The sequence below is a fragment of the Seriola aureovittata genome, chromosome 21, assembly GCF_021018895.1.
Source record: "Seriola aureovittata isolate HTS-2021-v1 ecotype China chromosome 21, ASM2101889v1, whole genome shotgun sequence".
NCBI lineage: Eukaryota > Metazoa > Chordata > Actinopteri > Carangiformes > Carangidae > Seriola > Seriola aureovittata.
The window spans coordinates 851,140-878,236 of NC_079384.1; the positions used below are offsets into that span (position 1 = coordinate 851,140).

The window sequence follows — 27,097 nt, forward strand, 5'->3', positions numbered from 1 at the left end:
CAGGGGACGTTTAGCCGCGACGGACAATATAAACTCTTTACGCTCATTGTTGTCGTTGTTGTGTAAATGTGGTAATTTCTTTAATAAACGGTGTTTTAGCGGCGCTGTCGTTAACACTGACCCATAAACACTCGTAATAATGGGTTCGAGCCCGTGGGATTTGTGAGTGATGCACACAGTCTACAAAGTTTGGAGCTATTTCCTGGCACTCAATAAGCATCTCATTTAAAATGACCGGCCTTTTCCCACAGAAGACAGGAGTGATTGATAAAAGTAATGATGGCTGGATGTGTCAGGGTCCTGTCATGCTGTGTCTCCCTGGGACACACTCAGGACAACAGAGCCATAGTTAATGTTCATCACTCAACATCTGTGCATTTCCTCCGATGACAAGTCAAAATATCTGGTTTATTGTTAATCAATGCTTGGCACAGTTTCTGAGATGTGCATGTGTGTCCACAGTCTGTATCATTAATGTCTGTCCTGGTTGACATTGCTTGCATCACCTCCGTCTCCGTCTGGTGCTGCAGTGGGACTGTTTTTGGGTTCGATCCTCCTCGGATAGGTTTACGCTGCAGTCAGTGCACCCGCTCACCCTTCAGTCTGTCTGGCTCTTTTCTTCTCTGTTTGGCTGAGCGCTGTCAACTCTCTGCCAATGGAGACTGCTGACTCTGGAGTTCAGGGGGGTTTTTTTGTGCCAGAGGAACCTGCTTATGTGGTCAGAGCGAGTGGGCCCGGTGTCGGTGGATTCAGGGCCTTGGCTCTGCTTTTCAATTGAGCCCTTTGAGCCACAACATGACAGCATCAAAGCTAACGTAAACTAAGCAGCTTGAACTGATTTGGTGCTAATAAAACCTGCCAGCACATGATTTTATTCAACAACTAGTGTCTTAATTAAACTTGGCCTCCACTGTGATCAAGTCCTGCGATGTAGGTCAGTATAGCTGTCATTCCAGTTAGACTTGCTTATTGATTCACTTGTTTAATTTGTCATTTTTCCACAGACCTTTACATGAATGCTGTGAACAGGATCCGTGTGCCACACATGAGCAGCAATTAACCCTTCAAACAAAAACCCCACATCCCAGAGTTCCCTGATTCTCTCTGCGGGTCCCTGCAGCTGTGGGTGTGCCTCCTGTCACACTGGCAGAAGAGGCGGGGCAGGAGGTGTTGCCAGGTGGGGGACCAGGGCTGCACCTGCCCGCTTTCTCCGTCTCCATCCTCCATTTGTACCTGATCCACTCGAGTTGCAGCTTCCGCAGGCGGTGGTCTGAGAGGGATCCGGCCAAGAGCTCCAAACGCGTGGCGTCTGACCGGACTCTGCCAGGTGGCGTCGGCTGGTTGAGGGGCAGAGCATGTTGAGTGGTTGTGGTTGCCATGGAGCCGCAGGATAAGAAGCAGGTGAGTTTAGTTGCTTAGCTCAGCATGTGCCTAAGCAACATAAATGTCCCTGAGGTGGAGAGTTGTTTACTGAACACATACGGCCCCTGGGATTTAGAATAGCGCTAATTTTGTCAGCTGTCTTTAGATTTAGTCTTAGTCCTGAGATCTGAAGTCCGTGTTAGTTTGAATCGACTTCAGTCTTGTCAGTTTTAGTCAAATTTTAGTTGACTAAAACTCTGGATGCCAATGAAATCACCTGTTTGTCTATTTTAACTTCATCACCAGAAGATCAGTTGACAAAAAGGCAAAAATATTGTGAACATTTTAGTCTTAAGTTTAGTCTCTTTAATCAAGACCAAGAATGAGCATGTCAGTTAAACTTCTGTGAACTGCTTCAGATGAGATTTCATCCAACTGAAGAAGAGAATCATAATGAGAATAATCTACAGAACCGTGTCCAAAGCCCCTGCAATAGATCCTACCCTGTTTGTGTTATACTCAAACAGTAAGTGTTTGAAATAAGTTGTTAACGATTAGAAAGGGCGGAGTCAGGTTTTTCTCCTGACGACGTCCGTGACTGGAGACATTTTGTTTCACATTCTCATGAACACGATATCTCAGGAACGCTTTGAGGTCATTTATTCTCATTTGGCAGAAACATTCACCCGGACTCTAGAATGAACTGATTAGATGTTGGTGGTCAAAGTTAAAGCACATTATGACTTAGGCCGATATTTCCCACCATGTGTGATATTTTCCACAATATATAATAATATATATAATATAAAATCTCCCTCAGAATAATATCGTATATCGCAATATTTTGTCTGATTACATTTTGGATATCGCCCAAATCTGCTGTGACCTCATGTCTGTCCCATGTCTGACGTGTTCATAGATCATCTTAATGTCTACACTGACCAGCTGATAAATCATTCAGGCAGTGATAACAGTCCACACACACAAAGTGATTGATTAATTCCACCATTGGAAAGGGGATTTGAGTTGATCTGAGGAGGGCGCTCCCTGTGTAAATGTAAATTCTGGGTACTTTCACTTTCACTTTCCGGTTGGCTAACGCTCGTTTAAAACCTGTAGGATTGTCTTTGGTAAGCATTGTATTACCATGACTGATAGATCAAGGGGCAGAGCTACAAAAATAAGTCGTGAAAAAAACAAAACATAATTATCCTTTAATTAAGCCAACTGTAAAATCTACTAAATCAGTTGTAAAGGAAAAATTGAAGAGCTGTACAACCTTATATTTGTTTTCTTCCAGGACGTTTAATACAGCATCATTTTGTCACATGAACTCTCATTGTCCTGATCGTGTTTGTTCGTTTCAGTTTCAGGGTCAAAAGATTAAACCTGTTCAGTTAAACGTAGACGTGTAAGAGACACATTTCACAACCAGGCCCCGCTGGGTCAACATAACAAGCCCAGGAGCCTCAACCCACCTTTTCTTCCATCTCAGTGTTCCCACCTGTGTGCTGTGTAGTGTTATATAATCATTAACAGTACAGTCAGAAACATGAGGCCGCCCTCCTTCTCAAGGAGACAAGAAGTCTTAGAGGTGGGCTAGACTCACTTCACGTGTTGGAATTACACAACATAGTCTTTTTATTTCATTCATTTCATGTTTGTTTTGATGGAACCATTGTGATATAATCTACTTTGAATGCACGAGTCTTGAATGTGTCACAAAAGTCAACAGCACAGGAGCCGGCGGTGCGTTCAGGGTGCTGAAGTCACAGCTGGAATTGAAGTGATACGATGAACAATAACAGTTTTTATTACTCACCCACACAGATATTACCTGAATCAGATTACAGTGCCGATATCACTCCGTACCAGATATTCACGAATCTCCTTGTCACTTTTTGTTCTGATGCTTTCACCTTGTTTTTTTTTTAAGTATATTTTTTGGGCTTTTTATGCCTTTATTAGATAATACAGTAGAGAGACAGGAAATGGGGAGACAGGAAATGGGGAGGCAGAGAGAGGGGGAATGACATGCAGTAAAGGGCCGTCTGATGCGGGACTCGAACCGGGGCCGACTGCAGCAGTCAGTCAAACGTCAGTGTGTTAGGACATCATGGGAGTTACTTTTGGCGTCTATACGCTTCATACTTTTCAAACTATTCCACCAGTTCAGAATGTTTTTCATGCATTTTTTAATAATACTTATTCCTTCTTTCATGTCGAAACTCCCTTCAACTTCAAAATGTTCAGCGTCTTTCTTTCCATATGGGGGTTTTTCAACTTTTAAATCTCAGTCATACAATATTGAACTTTGTTTGAAGCTTGGTTATAAAGGATGTGAATGAGAGAAACCTTCAAACCCAGTCAGCTTCACCACTCATTCATACATTCACAGAGAAGTCGGTTTGCTGTAATCTTAGTTCGAGTTTCATGCACCTTTCAGGCCTTTCCAGACTTTTACGTTGTTGTATGTGGTCCACAATGATTCACTCATGAAAGTAAACAGGCTTGTACAGTTTGGGCCATCAGCCCCACTGACTCCAACAGCTGAGACCAAAAAGTGAAAGTGGCGATCTGGAAGATTTCAGTCCTGGTTGGTTTGACAGCATCTGTAGCTACTTGTGGAAACAGCAAATGTGGTTTAATACCACAGGACACTGGGGGCAGCAAAACAAGATAAAGAAGTTAGAAGTGATCTGATTTGATGCGGCACACGGCCAATCAGAAGAGAGGCTCTTCTGATTGGCCTGTTTTCTGAGTGAGCCAATAAAAATATAGCAGATTTCAGGTAAAAACACTCAGAGAAACCAAATCCTGCAAGGTTTGGATGGTGGGTCCAGGTGGGCGGGGCTTGGTGACTGCTTTGTTGTGACATCACAAAGTTCCAGAAGTCCTGACGGCTGGTTTTAAGGCTCAGTTTCTGAATACAGGCTGTGTGCATTTCTCTGTGGACTGAGGCTTTGATACTTTCACAGTATTAATATAGAAGCTAGAGCTGATCTATAATCACACTACACATGGACACAGACCTTTACACTGGAGGAGCTTTAAACTCTTTAAAATAATTTCAGGAATCAACATAGGTCATATATATACAGTATATAGGTCAGGTATATCACACAGTCATATATATGCAAAGCTGGCAAGAATGAATAATGTCCAGCAGGATTAAACAGGCCTGGTTGCCCCCCCCCCCCCCCCTGAATGAGAATGAACTGAATGAGGCTGAGTCTGTGCCAGAGAGTCGGCCAGACACGGTGTTTTTGAATTAAAGTCCAGCTGGCAGCGCGCTCCGACACCGGGCTGTGGTGCTGTCTGCATCACAGTGACGAGGGAAATTTGGGTGAGGTTTTTGCAGCATCACCACCACCAGCTCTGTGAGCAGAGGCAGCCTCTCCAGTCAGTTCACTCACATCTCGACAACTTGTTTCAGAGATGTAACGACTCTCGTCATGTGGCACAGCTGCCGTCGCACGTTTCCCCTCGGAGCAGAGAGATTTTAGAGCAGAGGAGGGCGGTCATGGTGCTGAAGATGAGAGAGGGGATCTGTCTCTGGAGGAAGAGCAGTGTAAGTTGTCTCTTTTTGGAAGTATAAGTCTTAACAAATGCAGCAGGACTGTTACCGTGTCAGTCACATATACTCTAGTTAATGCAAGTCTTTTGTAATGCTGGTGATTTGTTGGGGAGCGTCCGGGTTAATCCGAACCCTCCCCAGGTTGTGGGCCGTCTCTGCTCGCTTACGTCTGTCTGGAGGATTTTTGTTGAGGCATTGTTACTCTGGGGAAATGGGAGGATATTTATAGCCTGGCTGTGTGGGATGTACAGCTTGAAAGCAGAATCCTGCGTGTGTGTGTGTGTGTGTGTGTGTGTGTGTGTGTGTGTGTGTGTGTGTGTGTGTGTGTGTGTGTGTGTGTGTGTGTGTGTGTGTGTGTGTGTGTGTGTGTGTGTGTGTGTGTGTGTGTGTGTGTGTGTGTGTGTGTGCGCACAGACACACATCCTCACAGTGACATGGAGTGTGGGAAAAGGTTGCTTTCCCATTAACGTCAGATATGGCTCTGCCTCCTTTCCCTTTCTGTTATAAACAGATTCGTTTCCTCTTCACACAGATATCTAGTTTAATCATGGATTGTGTTTGAAGTTCTTCATTTATGATTAATTCATTGGATATTGTAAACAATCACTTTATTAATCAATTAGCCGATTAACAAAGAATTAATTGACAGTTATTTATCGAGGGTCGTTGCCAAACATCCTCCAGTCTCTCAGTCGGCTGCTGCTTTCTGTGTGTTTATGTCGTTGTTAGGATTTGGATTCTGACATTTCATAAACCAAATGATTAATCAGTTAAATGTCTTTAATTGGAACTATAAAGCCAGAAATTAATTCAAGACTTCCTGTAAAAGTTAACGTTTCATGCCTTTGTAACTTTAAGATAGTATTTGTGATGTGTGTGTGCAGGGTGCGTTGGGTTTTTCTGATAGGGTGAACATTAGCAGTGTTAGCAATATGTGTTAAGGCTTCCTCCTTAGTGTAATTCTACTGACCCAGTTAGAATATTGTAATTCAGATTGATTTATTTAGGGTGGAGTGGTGGTTAGCTCTGTGGCCTCACAGCAACAAGGTTCTGGTTTTGAAGCCGGCTCCGCCCCACAGGTATAGCTAATGGATGAATGGAAATTTATTCAACAGAAAACTTGTTCCTGTCCTGAGCCACAGACATATTCCATCCTGGGTTGAGAAATTAATACAGAGATATTCAAAACTGCATCTTCACCACATCAAATCAGAATTTTCTAGCTGGCTTAGATCACCATTACATGTTGTTAAAAGTTAAACGTTCCTCTCAGACATGTTTTAAACTCCTCTGTCTGCTGCGATTCATATTTTTGTTTTCCCACATGAAAAGTGAATCTGGATCAGGCTTAAGCCCCGCCCACCACCTGCTGGCTCCAGGTGGACAGGTGAGAGAGCAGAGAGCATCAAGATGGTGAGAGGAGGAAACATCAGAGAGACTCAGCCACATGTTTGAGCCTCAGTCAGACCCAGACTCAGAGGAGGAGTCTGAGACCAGAACCAGAGACTAGCAGACGGGTCAGAACCGTTAGCTAGTTAGCATCTTTTCAGAACAGTTTGTAAAGTTAGCATCTCTTCAGAATGTTAGTGTAATTAGTGTCTCACCTAACAGTTAGCGTAGTAAGCATCTTGTTTATGTTTGTTAGCTTGTAACTGGCAGTGACTGATACAGTGTTAGCGGTTGTGCTAATGCTAACTCTGGCTCTCTGTAGTGACGAGGTTTCAGGTGTATTTAGCCCCGCCCCCTGTCCCCACAAGTTGACAGGATTGGTTCCTGAGGTCTGTGACGTATGAAACCCTGAATCTGTGTTTATGAGACTGTGATTGGTTCACTGCAGGTCAAGGTGGAAACACTCAGTGATGGAGTTGATGGTTATTTCATCATCATGTGTCTGTATTATATAAAAACATTATATGGATTTAACAAAGTGAAACAGTGGATTTAATCAGAGGGTGTTTAATAAGAAAAGTGTGTTTTAGTTCCTGTTTTCAGGATTTGATTTGATTTGATTTTCATCATGTGTTGACGTCTGTCATGTTTCCACTTTGTACCACGTCATATCATCACATATCATTAAAGGGAGTGGTGTTTTTGAGGTCACGGTTCAATGAAACTAAACAGAACGAAATCATGACAGGAAGCAGGAACACACTCTGCGATCACCAGACTGAACACTCCTCGGCTGCACCTTGAATTTAAGTTCATGAAAACTGCAAACAGAAGTGGTGGCGAGGGACGACCCTGGTGGAGCCCAGACCGCCACAGAGAGCATGCCTGACTTACCTCAGACAAAAAGCCAGTAACCCTGACAGTGAGTCAGCAGGCACAGCACCAGGAGTTACCTCATCTAAATATAATGCTCTCATTCTTTTAATGTTTTCAGTTGTTACCTCTGTTTTTCCTGCTGCGACAGAACAAAATATCAGCTGTGGACAAAGTTTATACAGATGCAGTCGTGTCAGGAATGAACATGATAAATAAATCATCAAATAAATAATTAGATGATGACTGTATTGCATGGAGAAGTGCTGGGAGGATCTGCTGAGTTGTTCATGTGTTTCTGAGGTATGAAGTATGAAGGCGTTGTTGTGCGTGTGGTCGCAGGAGGATGCTGTGACCCTGGGCCTGTCGACCGGCCAGGCTCTGGTGAAGCTGCGGGACCAGCTGCGGGACCTGCTGGACCAGCACCAGAGGGCTGCTCACCGACGAACCTCTGCGCAGGTACGCACACACGTGTATGCTTTTATATTTCTATCAGTGGGAGAGAAGACGACATGGCCTTCATTTCATTTACTGATACCAACACATTCTTCTTTAAATAAATGTTGACGTATCGTTTTGCTGATGCCTTGTTGTTTTGCCGTGTTCTCGTAGGAGCAGTGGGTGAATAGCTTCCTTTACCATGGCAACCGTCACTCCTGCCTCCATTGGCCAGGAGCTGCCCTCACTCTCCTGGTGGTGCTGGGACTCTTATGTTGCCATGGCAGCCAGCCAAAGGGCAGGTAGGTAGCTTCCTTGTGACAGAGCCGACCGGATGTGTGTGATACTGTGATTTTTATTCAGTCAAGTTTTTATTTTAATACGGAAAGATCTGATCTGGGTTTTTAATACGAGTTAAAACTTGAAATTTAAAATTTAAAACTTCCTCATATTAAATATCAAGGTGTCTCTGTCACTCTCTCACCTGCTCGTCTCCACAGTGTTATTCTCTGGTAAAATGATCGACATGTGAGAGATAGTAATTAATCACCAGCTGCACGAACAACAGCTGCCGTCGCTCTCACTGTCTCGCTGTAACAGATGTTATTAAATACCTATACTAACGACCCGGTACTGACCAATCACTGAAGCGCTCAGAGACCATTCCTCACGGCTTAGAGTTTTAGATTAGAATATGGCTGAATATAAGAACTCAGACTGTGGTTGTGGACCTTTCAGGTTAACGTGAGGATTCACATGTAGAACTGTTAGACTCAGTGTTCTTGATATGAGCCACAGCCGTCGTCCATCTGACCTGGAGCCTGATTTATCATCTCGTACACCAAAGTCTCTCTCACATCTAATATCTCCATTTGTGTTTTGTTTGTGTGCGTATATTCTGCTCATTTTGAGATGTAATGTCTTTCGGTGAAGAATGGAAACTAATTTATTTAACCCTAACCCCCCCTTCCCTCCATCCTTTCTCGTAACCCCCGAACACCCTGATTCCTCGGTTGTGATGAAGACTGAGTTCCTGTTTCTCTGTTTGATCTGTCTCATAAATCTGCCGCTCTGCTGCTTTTCACCTCCACAGCTCCGGTATAGAGCTGGTGAACGCCGCCGCTCTCCTCCTCCTCTTCCTGCTGAACCTGCTGCTGGTCGGACGTCAGGAGAGGCTCAAGAGGAGCGAGATGGTGCGGCGCCTCAGGGGCATTATAACACAGCTCAGCGGTGAGTCAGAGTTTGGACATTTGGACTTCCTGTGGCAGAAAATATCCATTTATCTGTTCTGCTTCTTCTCTTTACTCAGCTGCCTGGAACTCATTTTTGATAATGAAAGTTGTGGGAACACGGATTGGAATAGGGCTAATGATCCAGTGATGACAAGCAGCAGTTCGAGTTCTTGTTTAAGCTGGATACTGTCTCACAATTAATCTATTTACTGCTTTTCTTGGTATAAATTCTGCATTTTTATTACTAGTTCCTTCTCCATCGTTGGCAAATTTTGTTGCATTTATGGAAATTTGTGTGGATTGTCGTCACTGACTTGAGTAAAATAAAACCACATTTTAAATTTTATGATTTTATGATTATTTATAAAATAAATAATCAGATAAAAGTAGAAATAAAATAAATATCCAGAGATAAAAGTAGAAATAAAAGACACATCAGTAAAACAGCTTAAAATGTTTGAATAAATAGAAAGATAAATAAATAAAATAAATATAATTCAATAAAAGTCAGACTACAAGGTCTTGAGTTTAGTTTCAACTTCATTAAAGTCAGTTTGGTCATTTTTACCATCATGCATCAGTGACACTGAGCTGATACCTGCTGTCACAGCTCTGGTTGCACCGTGACATGTTTGCTATCGCCTCATCCATGCATGTTAACATCATCCTCACTTTCCCTCCCTGCGCTCCAGACTACCTGTCGGGGTGCGTGGGTGACGTACGGTGGTCTCCGTCTCAGTACCCTGACCTGTACACGCCCTCGTCCCCGTCGTGGTCGCTCCACTGGACGTACCGTGACTCCCGCCTGGTCAACCTGCCCGTCAGTCTGCTGGTGGAGGGAGACGTCATCGCTCTGAGACCCGGCCAAGAGGCGTTCGCATCGCTCAGAGGCATTAAAGTGAGTCTGTGCAGACACACGCATGTTCTCACACTGAAATAAAAAGGTGCAGTGGTAAGAAACTGAACAAGTGCATGAGGGAAAGGGTATTTTTGTGGACTGATTTAACTGCACTCACAGCTCCCTGTCCTGGCACCATGTGAAGTCAACAGACCTCCAGTCCTGTTGAAAACACTCGGATTTACTTGGAGCACCGTCTTCAGTCTTTTTTTTTTTTTTGACTGAGCTGAAGTTTAATTCATAACATTCAAAGAGAATTTACTTAAAAGACCTAAAACTTCTAACTAATGTCATTAAGTAATGACTATGAATCTTTTTATTGGATTATGAACATATACATTCATATAGAGTAACACTGGGTGTGTCAGTGTCGCACTGAATGATGATACCAACTGATTCTGTTAATATAACTTACACTTTGTACTGTGTACCATATACTATATGTTAACTTTACAGAGTGTCTGTAGATAAATAAATAGATAAATAACTTCTTTAAGTCTAATCTTTAAACCCACGTGTCCCTCAGGTTTTTATCTTTCACTTTTATCGTCTGTGTTTTTAATTCAAACTGCTTCCTGTCGGTCTCAGACTGAGGTAGTGAACGCATCACGTTTGAGCTGCAGTATTTCTGTGTTGTGTTTCTGATTGTATTTCATTACACAGCACTTTGTTTGATCCTGGTTGTTTTAAATGTGCTTTATTTATTCACCATGAGGTTGACAACCAGCTGATGCAGACTTCTCCTGGCCAAGAAGTAGTCCAGCTCCTAACGTCTGTAAAACTGCAAATGATCGTTTTTACACTTCTGTTTTTGTACAGATGAAACAAACGAGATGTAACGTTCTGATTATTAAACTGTGGAGATGCTGGATTTTACTTCACTGACAGAGCCTGGTTAGCTGTTTCTCCCAGTTTCCAGCCTTCATGCTAAGCTAAGCTAAGCTAACCTTATCCTGGCTGTAGCGTCATATTTAAAGGACAGAGTAGCTCCGCCTAACTTGGTAAGAAAGTGAATAAACACATTTTCCAAACGTCTTCTTTTCTGTCCCTCCTCAGGATGACGAACACATCGTGTTGGAGCCTGGAGATTTATTCCCCCCGTTCTCCCCTCCTCCTTCCCCACGGGCCAATGAGAAGAGAGGACCCCAGAACCCCCAGCAGCACCGCCTCTTCAGGGTCGTCAGGACTCCAGTGCTGGACACGGTCAGGTACCTCGGCCACGCCGCGAACTACGAGAGCCTGATATATGAACGTGTTCTGCACAGCTAGTTCACACACAGGCTTGACTAACGTAACGCGCTGAAATCCTTTCAGAAATCTCTCTGTATTTCAGTTGAATCAACTAAAGTACCGCTGTGCTGATAAATCAGATTCACACACAGTCACATGAGAAGAAAGTTAAAGAAAACGTAGAGAACGTTTTCACCTTGTTTTTGTGCTTTTATCTTCTCAACAGGAACAGTTTGGAGATGGCGCTGTCTCGGCCAATCACAGTCCTGGATAATGAGAGGTTCACAGTGCAGTCGGTCATCACCAAGCTGGTGTGTCCCGTGGTGCTGGTGAGAAGTTAACATGAAGCCTCTCCTTACAGTGTGTTTGTAATAGCTTGATTTGATTTGTGCCACCTCGTCCTCAGCGGTGTGTTTACGGTCTCTGCCTCTAGGTGGCGTTCCTGCTCGTGAACACTGGCCGCTATTTTTGTGACGCACCCAGCCTCACCCCCCCCTGCTACAATTTCTTCCAACTTCAGGTACAGTCCTTCAGAACGACTGCTACTCCTGTCTACATTAGTGAGGAGTGTGAACCAGCCTGAACCAGAAGCTTAGAAGACTTTACGTATTTGTACGTATATATATATTTTATACAAACAGATGAGCTGACAGTTGTTGTGACGTCGTATTTGCAGGTGATGGGTGTTCTGCCCATCTTGCCGCTGCTCTTCCCCGTCATGTGGGTGCTGGTGAACGCCTTCGGAGAGGCCAGGGTCCTGGCAGAGTTCAGCCGGGTGTCTCCAGCTGGTCTGGTGAGTGACGACACAGAGAAGGGACAGCTTTAGTTACTAACACAGAGGTCTGTGTTTGAGCTAATATCTGCACACACACACACACACACACACACACACACACACACACACACACACACACACACAGAGGAGACACAGTGAGGACCTCCCTCTGTGTTTTAACTAGACTCTTCTCTTGCCCCAGCTTGCTAAGTTCTCTGAGGACACTCTAAGCAGCTACACCGAAGTGGTTTCCTCCCAGGTATAACCTCTCACTACCTCACCCCACCCCCCCCACCCCTCACCCCCCACCCCCACCCCCTCCACTTGCTTGGCTCTCAGTTCCACCTGAACCCCACCTGTCTTCACGCACTCACTGTCCTCACCCCTTTGCTACTCCCTCTGTGACCCCCACCCCCCCGTACGCAACTCTCACCCTCAATCTCCCGTTTCACATCTTTGATTTCTTCGCCATGGAAATCTTCACGGACATCCTCTGATTCAGACACCGCTCTGATTCTCCATGTGTCACCTCCTTCTCTTTTCTTTTGCTTTAATATGAGCGCGCTGCTTCCTGCCTCTCCGTGTTTGTGATCATCGTTTCATCTCATGGACACAGCCTCTGTTTCCAGCTCCTGGCCAAACCCAATCATTGTCCTCCATCGCTGCCGGGCCGATGTTCTCATAGACAAACAAAGCAAATCAGCAGCATTCGCCATATTACCACGATCTGAACCCGTCAGTGTTTTGTCTCCGGCTTTGGCAGATGAATCCATAGCCATTGTTCTGATATGATATGAGAGGGACTGTCACATGAATCTGTCCCTGACCTTCCACCTCTGCTTGCCTGCCTGCTCTGCATGACTGGAAATCACCCACAGTCTGGATCTTTGCTGGGAATCCTCTAGGATTTCCTCTCCTTGTGTCCTGCTCTTCATATGAGTGTTTTTGGTTTGAACAGATTTTGTACTTTAACTGTTTAAAAACAGACGGTCAGTCCCGTCCACCACGCTCCCGGTTGGGTGCGAGAGGCCCTGATCATGGATGAACATGTACGTCAGCTGCAGTAGCGAGTTCAAGCTTCGTATCTTACTAAGAACAGTAGCTCGATGTGCTATATATGTGATAATAGAACATCAACGCAAAGCGTGGGAACAACATAAACATCGATATCTATATAAATATAACATTGAAAGTAACAGGACGTTGGATTAAAGCTGTTGTAGTAGAGTTGTTCCAATACAGATACTAGAATCAGAAATGCCCCCGATACTGAGGATGAGGGTGCGAGTCTAATACCATGTGATTTATTAATAAACTTTATAGTTTCAAACTGCAACTTTCCTGGAAATCAATTCTTCTTCGCTGCTCTAAAACAGTAGCATACACAGGAAGTTGTGCCGATGGACGATGATCTCAGTGATCGACTATAATCAGAGCGATTGGCGACGACTGATGACTCTGCCGACGTCCAGGCGATAGTTCGCTCTCTTTCCCATTCATGTATGAACATATTATTATTAATTGTAAAATAATATTGATTTATTTTGCCGTGCCACAGTGTGACCTTTGCCCCGATCTGTGACTCCTCCTGTAACAGGAAGTTTAGTAAGTGAGAGACTTCAGTTTTCAGTTGATTGTAAGTTGGTTCAGCTTCATCCATTTAGACTCAAATCTACAACACGTGCAAAAAGTGAAGCGGTCTGAAACCGCTGTATGTTCCTGTGTCCTCATTCTGGCACCCAGAGACCCAGAGACCCAGAGACCCAGAGACCCAGAGACCCAGAGACCCAGAGACCCAGGGTTTGTTTTGGATGTAGCCTGATTTAAAAGAAGTCTGACCAGAATGTTGAGGAGCGTTTCCCTGAGCAGGTCGTGGTTGTTTGTTTCCTGCTGAACATTCGTCACGAATCTCGTCCAGAGAAGAATGGAAGTGTGCGTGGATGTGTTTTGGATCACCGCTGCTGCTTGCTCCAGGCTTCACCTCCTCGCCTTCTGCCACTAGCTCCGTAGTTTAGAAGCTTTGTCCTATTTTTCTTTCTCCATGATGTCATCCAATCACAACGCTGATTAAGACCGTCATCTGTTTTTAGAGCTGGTTTGGGCTTTTTAGGCAGAGTCGGCTTCTTCCTCGTTAATTAAAGCTAGTGATTTTTATTTATTCATCTATTGAGACATGTCTATCCTCTTTCTGGTATCTAATTTGATTTGTGTGTGTGTGTGTGTGTGTGTGTGCGTGTGTGTGTGCGTACGTGCGTGCGTGTGCATGTGTGCAGGAGATGCTGCGTTGTGTGTGGAGACACCTGGTCGGCGTCCTGAAGGGAGAGTCTCAGACGCTCTGCTACACCTCCAGCCTCCTCCACACTCTGGGATCTGTCACTGTGAGTATTACAAATACATCCAAACGATGATGATTGATTGTCTGCAGCCCTCCTGCTAAATTATGTTACAGGACCACAGCAGCAAATACGCATCTTTACACAGTGAAGATGACATGTTTTAATGACTGACTGACTGGTGAAGCCCACGGCAGCATTTAGGCCTCGTACATGGAAACCATGTAATAGACTTGTCAGGGCGTGTAGAGCGTGTGTGTAAATCCTCTGTGTGTGTGTGTGTGTGTGTGTGTGTGTGTGTGTGTGTGTGTGTGTGTGTGTGTGTGTGTGTGTGTGTGTGTGTGTGTGGTGTGTGTGTGTGTGTGTGTGTGGTGTGTGTGTGTGTGTGTGTGTGTGTGTGTGTGTGTGTGTGTGTGTGTGTGTGTGTGTGTGTGTGTGGTGTGTGTGTGTGTGTGTGTGTGTGTGTGTGTGTGTGTGTGTGTGTGTGTGTGTGTGTGTGTGTGTTGTGTGTGTGTGTGTGTGTGTGTGTGTGTGTGTGTGTGTGTGTGTGTTGTGTGTGTGTGTGTGTGTGTGTTGTGTGTGTGTGTGTAGGTGCTGTGTTGTGTGGACAAACAGGGCATCCTGTCGTGGCCTAACCCCAGTCCAGAGACCGTGCTGTTCTTCAGCGGCCGGGTCGAACCTCCTCACAACAGCCAGGACGACCTCAGAGACGACCTGTCTGTCAACTCCTACTGCCGCATGGAGACGGATGATGACAGGGACGAGGTGTGTGTGTTTTGGTGGTTACTTCTAGTTTGTAGTTTGTTGCCTGTTATTTTGAGTATAAACTGACTCAGGCCAACTGATCAGCTGATAGCGCTGAGTGTCGTATCCCCTGGTTCTGTACAGGCCCAGGAGGTGCAGGCTCTGCTCTGTCTGCCGGCAGAGTCCTCCACGCAGCTGGGGGAGGGGCCTGAGCTGAGCGAAACCTCGCACGACACCGTTCGCTCGTCTGACACAGCGGGGCTTCGGCGCCCCTATCAGCCCACGCACACTCGCACCAAACACCACTCCGGATCCAACGTGAGCTTCAGCCACGACACCGAGGGAGGCGAGGAGGACCAGGCCCAGGTAAAACACTGGACTGAGACCGTTTGAGTAGTCGTGATGTAGGAAGAGGATTAGGGCCACAGCAAAACAATTCTGAGAAATCTCAGAATTCGGACTTTCTAAAAAAATAACAATATTTCTTCCACATTAGAGCCACATGTGAAACTTCTTCTTCTCTAAAAAAGTTTTAAAAGTAAATTTTTTTAATCAGAATTTTCAGTTAAAAACAATTAAAACATTTTAAAAAGGTAAAAAAAAAAAAAAAAAATTTAAGATTCTGAGTTGAAAGTTGGAATTCGGACTTTCTAAAAGAATATATGTATATTTTTCCCACATTAGAGCCACATGTCAAATTTATTTTTTTGTATTCTCTCTGAAAATTAAAAAAAACTTAAACCTTTTTTTTCTTGTAGAATTCTGAGTTTAAAGTTTTTCCGTCCTGATGTTTAAACGTTGCTGGTCTTGGTCTCCAGGACTTTGCGTTGGGCTGCCCTGAGGCGGAGGCGGAGGACTTCGTGTGCGACTACCACCTGGAGATGCTGAGCTTGTCTCAGGACCAGCAGAACCCGACCAGCATCCAGTTCGACGACCAGTCCTGGCAGTGCCACCTGCCCTCCCTCAAGCCGCTGGGCCTCAACATCATGCTGAACCTCTGCAACGCCAGCGTCACCCAGCAGCTCTGCCGCTTCTCCGACCACCTGTCCAACCTGGCGCTGCAGGAGAGCCACGGCACTGTGCTGCCCGTCTACGTCCCCTGGGGGCTCTGCGAGCTCTCCAGGCTCATAGGTGAGGAGGGACATCACGGAACGACTAGTTGTGATTCAGTTGGACTTGAAAGTAACTCAGGTTAAACTCTTCACCCTCCTGTTTCCTTGTTTGTGCGTCAGGTTTCACTCCTGGCGCCCGGGAGCTGTTCAGACAGGAGAACCACCTGGCTCTGTACCAGCTGCCGTCTGGAGAGAAGCCCAAGGAGTTCACCTCCCGCCACCTTCATTACTTCACCAAACGCCAGCCTCCCATGTCCCACCTCATCTCGCTGTTCGTACGGGACTCTTCCTCCAGTGAGTCTACACACACCTGTGTCTACCTGTGTCTTTCTGTGTCTACCTGTGTCTACCTGTGTCTTTCTGTGTCTACCTGTGTCTACCTGCGTGTACCTGCGTCTACCCGCCTCTACCTGTGTCTTTCTGTTTCTACTTGTGTCTACCTGTGTCTACCTGTGTCTACCTGCGTCTACCTGTGTCTACCTGTGTCTACCTGTGTCTACCTGCGTGTACCTGCGTCTACCTGTGTCTTTCTGTGTCTACCTGCGTCTACCTGTGTCTTTCTGTGTCTTTCTGTGTCTACCTGTGTCTACCTGTGTCTACCTGTGTCTACCTGTGTCTACCTGTGTCTACCTGCGTCTACCTGTGTCTACCTGTGTCTACCTGTGTCTACCTGCGTGTACCTGCGTCTACCTGTGTCTTTCTGTGTCTACCTGCGTCTACCTGTGTCTTTCTGTGTCTACCTGTGTCTTTCTGTGTCTACCTGTGTCTACCTGTGTCTACCTGTGTCTTTCTGTTTCTACCTGTGTCTTTCTGTGTCTACCTGTGTCTACCTGTGTCTACATGTGTCTTTCTGCTCGTCTGATTTGTTTCATTTTATGGTTGAAAGGAGCAGGAACAGGTTTTTATTTTACACAGCTTGTCCAAAGGTATTTGATTTAGTTTTGATGCCTGCTGATGATGTCATCCACTCTGTCGTAACCTCCGACCTCTCCGTTGTAGATAACATCCAGATGCTGTCACACGGTTCGGCTGACCTCATCCTGGAGGCCTGCACTGACTTCTGGGATGGGACTGATATTTACCCGCTGTCAGGCTCAGACAGGTGCAGTGTCTGACGTAACGTGTCAGAACATTATAACCTGCATGAAGCTGTTGCATTAGACTGCGTTCACTGTAGCTGTGTGACCTGATTTTCACTTTCCCTCCCCGTGTCACAGGAAGAAGGTTCTGGACTTCTACCAGCGCGCCTGTCTGTCAGGGTACTGCTCAGCCTTCGCCTACAAACCCATGCAGGTGTCACTGTCGAGCCAGCTGAACGGGAAGTGTGTGGAGCTGGCCCCCGGTCCCTGCCTCTTCTCTGGAGTGGAGCTGCCCTCCACCACACCCATCAAACACAACTCCTGCAGGAACAGCTGGAGCTCAGATGGTACGATCCGTGACAGCTGGACGGAGAATCCAAGTGACAACACAACTTTATTTCATTTTCCTTTCGTTGTCTTTCCCCGCCTGCTCTGCAGAGGGGATAGGTGAGGGGGTGGAGCGTGAGGACTGTGTTCAGGCCCTGAGCGGGCAGATCTTCATGGGGATGGTGTCGTCTCAGTTCCAGGCCAGGCTGGACACGGTCCGGCTCATCGACGCCCTGGTCACGGCCTGCATCCGCTTTGTTTACTTTTCTATGGAGGATGAGCTCCGCAGCAAGGTGAGCGCACACACACACACACACACACACACACACACACACACACACACACACACACACACGAGTACCTAGTTTATCTTGGCTAAAAGGATCTGGGTCTGTTCCTCTTCCTTTGTTTTAATGGACAGAAACATAAATAACCACAGATCGAACTTCACACTCAACAAACCAAATAACATTACGAAATCAATCAGGCCTGACAGCTACAAAACATATTAAAGAATAACAAGTAAGAATGACAAACAATGAAACAGTTTTCTCGACACAATCCCATTTTTAAGTGTTTTTTGATCATCATTTGTTTTTGAAGTAAAGTCACTCTCTCAATTCTACATTGATTAATATTCAGGGAATCCACATCAGCTGCTTTAAAAATAAATTTTCCCCCAAACAAAATAATCAAATTAATAATACAATAATGTGTTCCTCTTTGCTTTGGACAGTAAACCTTTTGATGCAGCTGATTGTAGTCCACACTGGGGGACACGGTGGAACAATATACAAATATCACAATATTTTTCATAGTATCAAAAAAAGAAAAGAGACTGTATGAAGAATATAAAGTATGTGCAGCATGATGTAAACAGTGCACAACAGAACAGTGTTGATGAGTGCGTGTACTCACACCTGGTGTGTGTGCAGGTGTTTGCGGAGAAGATGGGTCTGGAGACGGGCTGGAACTGTCACATCTCCCTGACTCCCAACGGAGACAGTCCCTGTGACGGAGCTCCGTCCAGCCCAGGTCACGGCTCGCTGCACGAAGACCTGAACCAAGGTACCGGACCCGTGTTCGGACAAACTGAGGCTGTTATTCACTTTATTTCACACTTAAAGTTCTCCAGTTCGAAGTTGGATAATTATATGTCTGTGGAAAATCACAGATTAAACCTTCCGGCAGTGACTCAGTGAATGTGACCGGTAATGAGGACTAGTATTATAAAGTAAGAGGGAGAACTTTTACTTCTGATCGTTTCAGTTCATTTTACTGAGAACTCTTTGGTGCTTTAATGATTGTCAGTGCAGGACGTGGTTTTGTTCCTTTCACTTCAACAAAGAATCTGAATGTTTCTTCAGATCAAATGTGAACAGAGGTGAGAGTTTGTGCCTCTTCAGTTTTCCCTTTTTTTAAATTGTGTTTTGTCTTTGTCATTACGGGGTATTGACTTTAGATTGATGAGGTAAAACAATCATTGAAATGAATTTATCGTAAGGCTGCAACATAACGTCGTGTGAAAACGTTTCGGAGGAAACCTGTGAGGTTTCTGAGACCGTGACGTCTGAGTTTCTCTAACTCCGTCGACTCTCTTCAAACGTGTCACAGACTCTCGGGACGAAGCAGAAGGTCCGCTGCTGCCGGAGGAGGAGGCGCACTCTGACCTCGCCAGCTTCCAGCCCACGGACAGCGACGTGCCCAGCTTCCTGGAGGACTGCAACAGGGTAATAACATCTATCAAAACCTCCCTACAGGATCGGTTTATTACCATCCTTAGACTTCAGCTCAAATTTAAATGAGTCAAAGAGTTTTTTCCTGTTCTTGTTTTCCTGTCAGGCCAAGCTGCCTCGTGGCATCCACCAGGTCCGTCCTCACCTGAAGAACATTGATAATGTGCCTCTGCTGGTGCCTCTCTTCACTGACTGCACCCCTGACAGTGAGTATCCGTCATGTGTGTCACATCATAACTCTTCCTCCTTACTTCGACGTAAAATGTATTAAATGAAGTTTGGTCACAGGAAATGTATTTTCTTGAGAGCAGAACCGATAACAGGCTTATAGATGCTCCGGTCTTTAAACATGTAACGGGTTTCGGTTCCATCCATAATTCGAACAAGGAAAAGTGACGGTTAATGACCAGTGAGATTTATGTGAGTGAAATAATCGATGTTCTGCGTGACAGTCTGTGTTTATAGATACTTACCATGGTGTTTTCTCCACAGCCATGTGTGAGATGATGAAGATCATGCAGGAGAACAGAGAGGTCACGTGTTGTCTGGGAAGCTCGGCCAATTTCCGCAACAGCCGCCTGTTCCTCCAGAGTGACCTGAGGTAAACCCACGTTAACACAGTGCAACCCTCCTGGTTTATGTCATGAGTACAGATCGACCACTGTTGGTTTGTCATGAAAATTGTTGATTTTCTTTTTTTCTAAATAAGAGCCACTAAATTTTGAAGACTAGGAAACGGTGTTTATGTGATTTCGTCTTGTTAGTCCAGGTGTAGCTGTCTCTGAGATTTCTACCTCCATCAGTGAATAAGAACAAGTACACAGTCTCACCTCCTCAGGTGTTTCCACTCTCATCTCTTTTTACCAGCTTTGCTTCATATAGTTCATCAGAGGTCTGGCTTTCCTGTTTGTTAGGACACAGATATCTCACTACTTTATTAGAGCTAAATCAGGAAAGGTTTTTTAGTCGACGTTATAGTGTTGATTCATTTCACAATAATCATGTGATCTTCACATTCTCAGTATGATCCTTTAAATGTCCCGCAGCATCGCTCTGGACCCTCTGTACCCGTCTCAGTGCTCGTGGGAGACGTTCGGCTACGCCACCGGAGGAGGTTTTACCGGCGGCGCCGAGGGTCTGTCTCCTCTCAGGCTCTCCGGACAGCTCAACAGTCTGGGCTGCTCCGTCACCTTCCACCAGGGAGAGAGCGTCAGCATGGTCAAGCTCATAGAGCAGGTCAGTAGACACACACACACACACACACACACACACTTAAACAAGTCGGAGAGAGATGTTGATTAATTTGCGTTTGGGTGAATCTGTTCCAGGCGCGACACACGACCTACGGCATCCGCAAATGCTTCCTGTTCCTGCTGCAGTGTCAGCTGAGTCTGGTCATCATCCAGGTGAGAGAGGACACTGCACACACTTCCTCCTCATCAGTCACATGGTTATAACAGGGCAAAGCTGCGTGAGGAGTTGTTGACTAGATGACATGTTGCATGTGGATTACAGAAACAGAAATATGATACTGAAGAAATGTGGTGTCTCTGGTGTTTGTAGTTCTTAGCCTGTCTGGCTCAGCTTCCTCCTCCAATGAACACCACTGACATTCTCTGGTTGTCCTGCTTCAGCTGCCCACTTCTAAGGTACACACACACACACACACACACACACACACACACACACTAAAATAATGTAAACTATTAATAACCGTGTCATTTCACTGCAGGATGTCACACTAACGGTCCAGTTGTGTTGTGTTGTGTTGATAGTGTGTCACTGCTGGGGAAGCCTCCTGACAGCTCAGTCATGGCAGTTGCCACGGGGAAGAACCTAGACGCCATTCCAAGAAAGGTGTGATCCCACCTGTCGAATCTACTCAGCTACTGGATTATTACTGCTACAGATTAGAGAAACATACTTAAATACTGTTAACCAGAATACTACACTGTACATTCTTCCAGTCCAACGAAGCCGCTAGAGCAATATCCTCGAAGAACACTTTCCTATCAGCAGTAATGATAAGGATAAATACCAAACAACAAACACACCTTCTCCACTCTGTGTATTTTATTTTTCACATTATGTTTCAAAATAAAAGACTCTCTCATCATGTCGTCCTCTTTGACCAGACCCAGAACTACTTCCTCGGCTGTTTCCTGCTGAAGTTTGGTCTGACAGTGTGTGCCTACCTGTTGGCCTTCGGCTTTACCCTGCACGAGGTCTGCCGGAGTAGCGGCAACTTCACCTTAGCTGAAAACACCAGCATCACCTGCCTTAACATACTCGCAGCGAGGTAAGAGAAGCTCTCTCTCTAACTGAAGTGAACCTATCTCAGTTATTAATGCTAAAAATGATAGACTGATGGTGAACAAGACGCAAGAACGAATGTTGGAGAAAAGACAGATTTCTTATATGAAGCGTTGATGAAGGAAGTTGTTGTTCTGTGTGACCACAGCTCTTCAGACGAGGCTCCTCATTGGTTCACTGAGCTGTCAAATGGTCTGCTGCTGACTCAGAAGGTCATGGCAGGGTTCCTTGTCTTACACACAGGTATGACCTCTCTCTTTCGTCTATATTGTTTGTGGATAAACTACGGTCAAGCCCACTCACCTTTTTCTTTTCTTTAATCCTTTTCCAGTGGTGATTTCCCTCAGCTACGTCCACCGCTCTCAGCCTCTGTGGAGAAAGAGTCCGTTCAGCAACACCTGGTGGTGTCTCACTGTACCTGTGGTGTAAGTTAGCATTTGTATACTCTACAGCAGCGGTTCCCAATCTGTGGGCCGTGGCCCTCTGGTGGGCCGACAAATCAAAACAAAAAAAACAGTAAAATTCTGGTGAAAAAAATATGTTTTTTATAACTACAACTAAATATAAATTATATTTTAAAATGAATTTACCTTTAAATTTAAAAGATTAAAAATGTTAATCACTGTGATAAGCCAGTGACAGGAACTTTTATGTTGCTGCCAGACCGCATCGTAAACTTGTTTTGCTATCTGAGTCTTGGTTTACTATGAAGTGAAAAGTCTGTGTTAGCACTCTTAGCTAGCTCCTGTTGGCTTGAGTGAACACAGAAAGATTGTTGACCTTTTTGACGGTTTAGCTAGTATGTAGCACAAAGCTTGTTGAGCTAAAGATGTTTAGTTGAGTTTTAATAAATAAAATGGTTCATGGGGTTATTTACTGCTTTAAGTTCAGTCCTGAATGTTCCATCATTATCAATATTAACGGAAAAGGTTGGAACCAGTGCGCTACAGATTCCACTCACCCAAGTACCTAAACCCAGTTTTCAGCACCTTCCTCCTGGCTGTGCTTCAGAAATAATGTGGGTTTATACTTGATGCCAGGAGTTAAGCTTCTTAAAGCTGTAGCACTTAACGCCAACTATGAATTTGCGTCCTCACTTGAATACGACCGCTGTGTTGATGCAGCAGAGCTGATGATAACTCTCCACAGTTGTAAAATCCTGTATTAATGTTTTTTGATGCTTGAGCCTGTCTCTGTTCTGTCCTCCAGTCTGCTCAGCCAGGTTGTTCAGGCCTTGGTGGATTACCAGCTGTGGCGTGACCAAGGTGGCGCCCTGACCTTTAACCTGGGCGACATCCCGCTGCACGCCTGGGTGCTCGTGTCTCTGTCCCCCCTGCTGGTGGTCGTGGTCAACGAAGTGGTGAAGCTGCACGAGATACGGTACGAAGCACAGGAGGCGGTTGTATAATCGTCATGAGATGAGACAGTTTAGTGACGCATGAGGAGAGAAGGACGAGCTGATATCACAGTCTTATGTTGCAGTTATCGTCAGGGATTATTGAGGATTACGAAGTGAGCAGGAGCGGTCTTTGATTTCCCCTCCTCTTCTTCAGAACATGGACGTGTTGTGAAGCTGGAAACATTTAGCAGATTGTGTCCTGGTATTGATCGTGAGCTTTGTCCCCTCTGTCCGTCTCAGGGTGCGAGTCCGTTACCAGAAGAGACAGAAGCTGCAGTTTGAAACAAAGCTGGGGATGAACTCTCCGTTCTGATGCTTTCCCTCTGAGGGAGCTGGCGTCGAGGCAATACTGGGAACCAGTCGGTCTGTTCTGGAGACCAGGGACGGACGGGGTGCGAATACTGCAGCGCCCCTCCATTAACACTTCAGCCCAACAGCACTGCAACCTTCAGGTGGAGCTGCAGATATCAACCAAATGTCTTTACGGTGGGAGCTTCACGACACGAGCTCCTGTCAGTTATCTGAAGGGCAGGGAAAAGAAAATTCCAAAGCATTCATTTCCACTGAGTAGAAAAAGAGCCAAAAATAGATTTACTGTCTGGTTTTAGTTTGTTTTAAAGGCATGAGGAATGTTTTCTGACAAAGTTTATTCTTCCTCACCGTCACTTCTGTCTCTGAGAGCTGTGGGTGGTCACTCTCATCTCCAGGTCCCAATCAATCCACTGAAAGCTACCTTTACTTTGAAAGGTCGACACATTGAATCGTGGCATATCATCAGACCAGTCCAGCCTTCGTTCACTTTAACATCATATTAATATGTCTTTATTTAAAAGAAAACACATAGGGTTGAAAAGAAAGGTTAACTTTGGAACCCTGAAGTGTTTATACTGTAATATTTTAATGGTTATGAAAGAAATAATCACAAGAAAATTGTGTGAAACAATAGAGAAAGAAAGAAACAATAATTTGTGAATTAAACCTAATTATTATCAAATATTTTGATTACAACAGAGTTTAATAGTTTTATAGGAGGCTTTTTATTCATTTCAAAATGTCCCCTTTCAGAAGTCTTCTTATTTGCTCAGTGACACACAAGCTCAACAGTTAGCTGCTGTTAGCCAGCACCAATGCTAAAGTTATTCTGAATCAACTAAGCTGCTGCTGTAAATACACAGCAGATAAACACAGACTGCTTTTATTTAACTAGCTAGGAAGGGTAGGAAGCTTGGTTTATTATAATGTGAAAAGTCTGTTAGCGCTTTTAGCTAGCTCCAGTTGGCTAGCGCGAAGACAGAAGGATTGTTGATCTTTTTGCTCTGATGTCGAGTAACGATCCAAGCTAAGTTTTAAAAGCTAAAGAGGTTTTAGTTACTGTGTCTGTGTACTGTGTTTATTTACAACTGCTGCTAGCTAGCAGGTTGATTCAGAGTTACTTTAGCACTGCTGCTGCTCTGGCGAACAGGCGCTAACTGGGTAAAGCTAGTAGCAGTTGTTGAGCTTGCTAGTTTAGCAAGCAGGAGGCGTGTGATTGGAGTTTTGAAAAAGGGCATTTCTTTAATGAAATAAAATGGCATCAAATAAAATGATTTATTGCAATAAGAAAAATAAAAAACATAGTAATGACTTGAGTTTTAATAATTTGTTAAATTATTTCACAAACTGTTGGTTCATGTGATTATTAACTTCATAATAGCTTTATTTATTTAATATTCAGTATTTAATATTGAATATTTATGATTTATAACTTTCTGGGTTGCATTTCAGCCGTTGAGCCACGTTTTAATCTTCACTGTGGTGACAGGAAAATGTTCTCTGTTATTTCATTGTGTTGTGTTGTTAGTTTCGGAGCTAAGCCGACGTCAGACCTGCTGTAACACAACAAGGAAGGATTGAATCGGATCGCTCATGTTTCATACACATATCTATGTTTAAATGTGTTCAGACATGGCTGTGCGGTGATCTAGTCCCTCCCCAGCTGATGGGTTTACTGTGTATATAACAATGTTGACTGTGGTGTCCTGACACCAGAGTCTTCTGAAAGGTGCTTCATATTCTTCAGTTGCCTTCCTCCTCAGCCTGTCTGCCTGTTTCATGTCTCAACACCTCCACAGATTTGTTTCCCCTCATTTCATTTTTGATCTGCCGACCAGCGAACTCCACAGATTCATTTTTCTTTCATGATCACCTTCAAGTTTCACCATTAATCTTCATTAATCTCCCACTGATTCCTTTATGCGGTGGAGCCTCAGCAGCAGCAGACGTCTGTATCACTGTCGGTGTTTTTTCAATCAGACCAGCCGTCTGTGTGGTGCTGTCGTTATTGCAGATGGATGTGATTTTAATATTGCTACTGTACACAAGTGGGTTGGTGGTATTTATTGGTAATGTATTGCTAAATACCAGCTGTTTTTACACATATGGAACAATGAAAGTCATTTTTGTCAATGCCAGATTAACCTTGGGGCAGAAATGAGCCTCATCAAATGATCAGTTTCTCAACTAATTCCCAGAAAATGGATTGTATCCTAACAACATTATTGTGATACGAAATGCTGTATACTTTTTTTTTTTAAGATACTTTTATTATGCTGGAATCAAGTGACATTTACACATTACATGTCACAGGTTTACCTCAGATTTTAAAATGTTTTCCCCTGAAAGAAATGATTGTCTCAGAGGATTTTCTCCACATCACTCAGCCCTGTTTCTGAACTAACCTGCAGTGAACCTGGGCTTTCAGGGGGCCCTGAAGTTTGAGGTCTGTCCTTCCTGGATTGGACCACATGTAGTGCAGCTTAATCTCATGATGGCATCAAACACGGCTTCTGGGGTTTAGTGTCAGGGCCGTATTTACCATTGAGGTCATGTCCTCGTCATTCTTGTTGGGAATTCGGAGGGTTCAACCAAGACACAATTAAAACTAACTATTTATGGATATTTTAGAGGCCAAGTGCAGACATCATATATTTACATTTGACTGTTTTTAAGCCAAGAACAAATGGATAAACAGTTCAACATTTCCCCACCAGGATCTTATTTCTGGTAGTGTGGAGAAGGTTTTGGATCTAAATCTAGATGCTTGTTGCAACTTAAAATTTGCAGATTAGATTCTGTTTTTTTTTTTTTTTCAATTAGCTCTGTTTAACCTGTGTGCTCGCTTTTCTGTGTGTGCCTGTTTTAGTTATTCCATGGCTGCAAATGCTCTTTAAAGTTACACATTTAAAGGGGCTAGCTGTGAGTTTTCTCTGCCGCCAAACGTGGTTTCTCACCGGGAGCGGGTGGTGGTGATGCTCGCTTTCCAAGAGCTTCAGCCGTCATTGCGTTTACAATAGGTTATAATAGCAGCACTACTTCTTTAGGGCAGGCTGTGACTTGCTATCACAAAGTGACAAGACGGGCCGGCGGGGGCTAGCTGGTTAGCATGCTAACTTCAGTTGAAGGAAAGAAGTGATAAGAGTTAACATTGGTGTTTGTTTCCACCTCTGGAGACAGCTGTTGATGCTAACACTGGCCACGTAGCAATAGCAAAAACTTAAACATAGCACCTTTTTAAAGTGGGGCTGCATGTGAATAGGTACAAGTGAAGATGTGCAAAAGCACAATTGGACTTCCTGGTTTTACAGCACCTGTGATCACTTTGTGGACGGACATGGACATGAAACTACTGAAGATGGTTTGAAGACAAACATTACAATGCAACATTTCTGATTTTATTTTTTTTGTTGGCCCTGTTTTACACTTTCTTGGTTTATATCATGACAAACATATGGACTATGCTGCATGAATAAGATCCACATGAATGCTCCGTCTTAATCAGTGTACGTTATCTATAGTTCTACTGTTTTGTTCACACATCAGCATGGACTTCACGCTGTACGTCACCAGGCCTCTGGTACGACCTGCAGAGCTGAAGCTAACGTTTTGATGACATTACCATGCGTAGGCTCCGAGCTGATGCCTCAGTCAGCTGATCGACTGACGGACTACGAGATAGTTGTTCACAAGATACATAAATGTATATTTTGTATTTTTTTAAAGTGTCTATGTTCAGGACTTTTGACAAATTTGTTTGTGTATTGATTATGTCATGATAATAAATATGTTCTTTTATTTATAAGATTGTTGTGTTAAAATATTGTTTCACACAAAGAGTCAGCACAAGATGATTGAAGAAAAATGTATTTATCCATTGGACAAAATTCTAATTTAATCTATGACAAAAGGGTTTTCAAGATACACAAAGTTCTTAAACCTCCAAACTCACGTGCAATGAGTTGCAC

At 44.3% G+C, this 27,097-nt stretch overlaps 1 protein-coding gene across 3 annotated transcripts in view; it reads left to right on the forward strand.

Moving 5' to 3' along the window:
* Positions 1–26,934, forward strand: part of tmem94 (transmembrane protein 94) — a 27,493-nt gene extending 559 nt beyond the window's left edge. The window contains exons 2-32 of one of the 3 annotated variants that reach the window (XM_056366194.1): positions 1,005–1,401; positions 7,544–7,660; positions 7,814–7,941; positions 8,733–8,869; positions 9,564–9,769; positions 10,826–10,977; positions 11,226–11,328; positions 11,433–11,519; positions 11,676–11,792; positions 11,977–12,033; positions 14,048–14,152; positions 14,699–14,872; positions 14,996–15,217; positions 15,670–15,982; positions 16,084–16,257; positions 16,963–17,065; positions 17,181–17,389; positions 17,481–17,662; positions 18,305–18,437; positions 18,984–19,099; positions 19,212–19,311; positions 19,598–19,706; positions 20,152–20,341; positions 20,434–20,511; positions 20,669–20,754; positions 20,881–20,962; positions 21,241–21,404; positions 21,567–21,661; positions 21,750–21,843; positions 22,628–22,798; positions 23,058–26,934. In XM_056366194.1, the coding sequence (XP_056222169.1) occupies positions 1,378–1,401; positions 7,544–7,660; positions 7,814–7,941; positions 8,733–8,869; positions 9,564–9,769; positions 10,826–10,977; positions 11,226–11,328; positions 11,433–11,519; positions 11,676–11,792; positions 11,977–12,033; positions 14,048–14,152; positions 14,699–14,872; positions 14,996–15,217; positions 15,670–15,982; positions 16,084–16,257; positions 16,963–17,065; positions 17,181–17,389; positions 17,481–17,662; positions 18,305–18,437; positions 18,984–19,099; positions 19,212–19,311; positions 19,598–19,706; positions 20,152–20,341; positions 20,434–20,511; positions 20,669–20,754; positions 20,881–20,962; positions 21,241–21,404; positions 21,567–21,661; positions 21,750–21,843; positions 22,628–22,798; positions 23,058–23,130 (4,101 nt within the window). In that variant the 5' untranslated portion in view covers positions 1,005–1,377 and the 3' untranslated portion in view covers positions 23,131–26,934. Of the gene's footprint in view, positions 1–1,004; positions 1,402–4,735; positions 4,934–7,543; positions 7,661–7,813; positions 7,942–8,732; positions 8,870–9,563; positions 9,770–10,825; positions 10,978–11,225; positions 11,329–11,432; positions 11,520–11,675; positions 11,793–11,976; positions 12,034–14,047; positions 14,153–14,698; positions 14,873–14,995; positions 15,218–15,669; positions 15,983–16,083; positions 16,258–16,962; positions 17,066–17,180; positions 17,390–17,480; positions 17,663–18,304; positions 18,438–18,983; positions 19,100–19,211; positions 19,312–19,597; positions 19,707–20,151; positions 20,342–20,433; positions 20,512–20,668; positions 20,755–20,880; positions 20,963–21,240; positions 21,405–21,566; positions 21,662–21,749; positions 21,844–22,627; positions 22,799–23,057 lie in introns of those variants that run through there. The other 2 variants (XM_056366193.1, XM_056366195.1) reach the window with 2 other exon arrangements.
* The last annotated feature ends 163 nt before the right edge of the window (positions 26,935–27,097 follow it).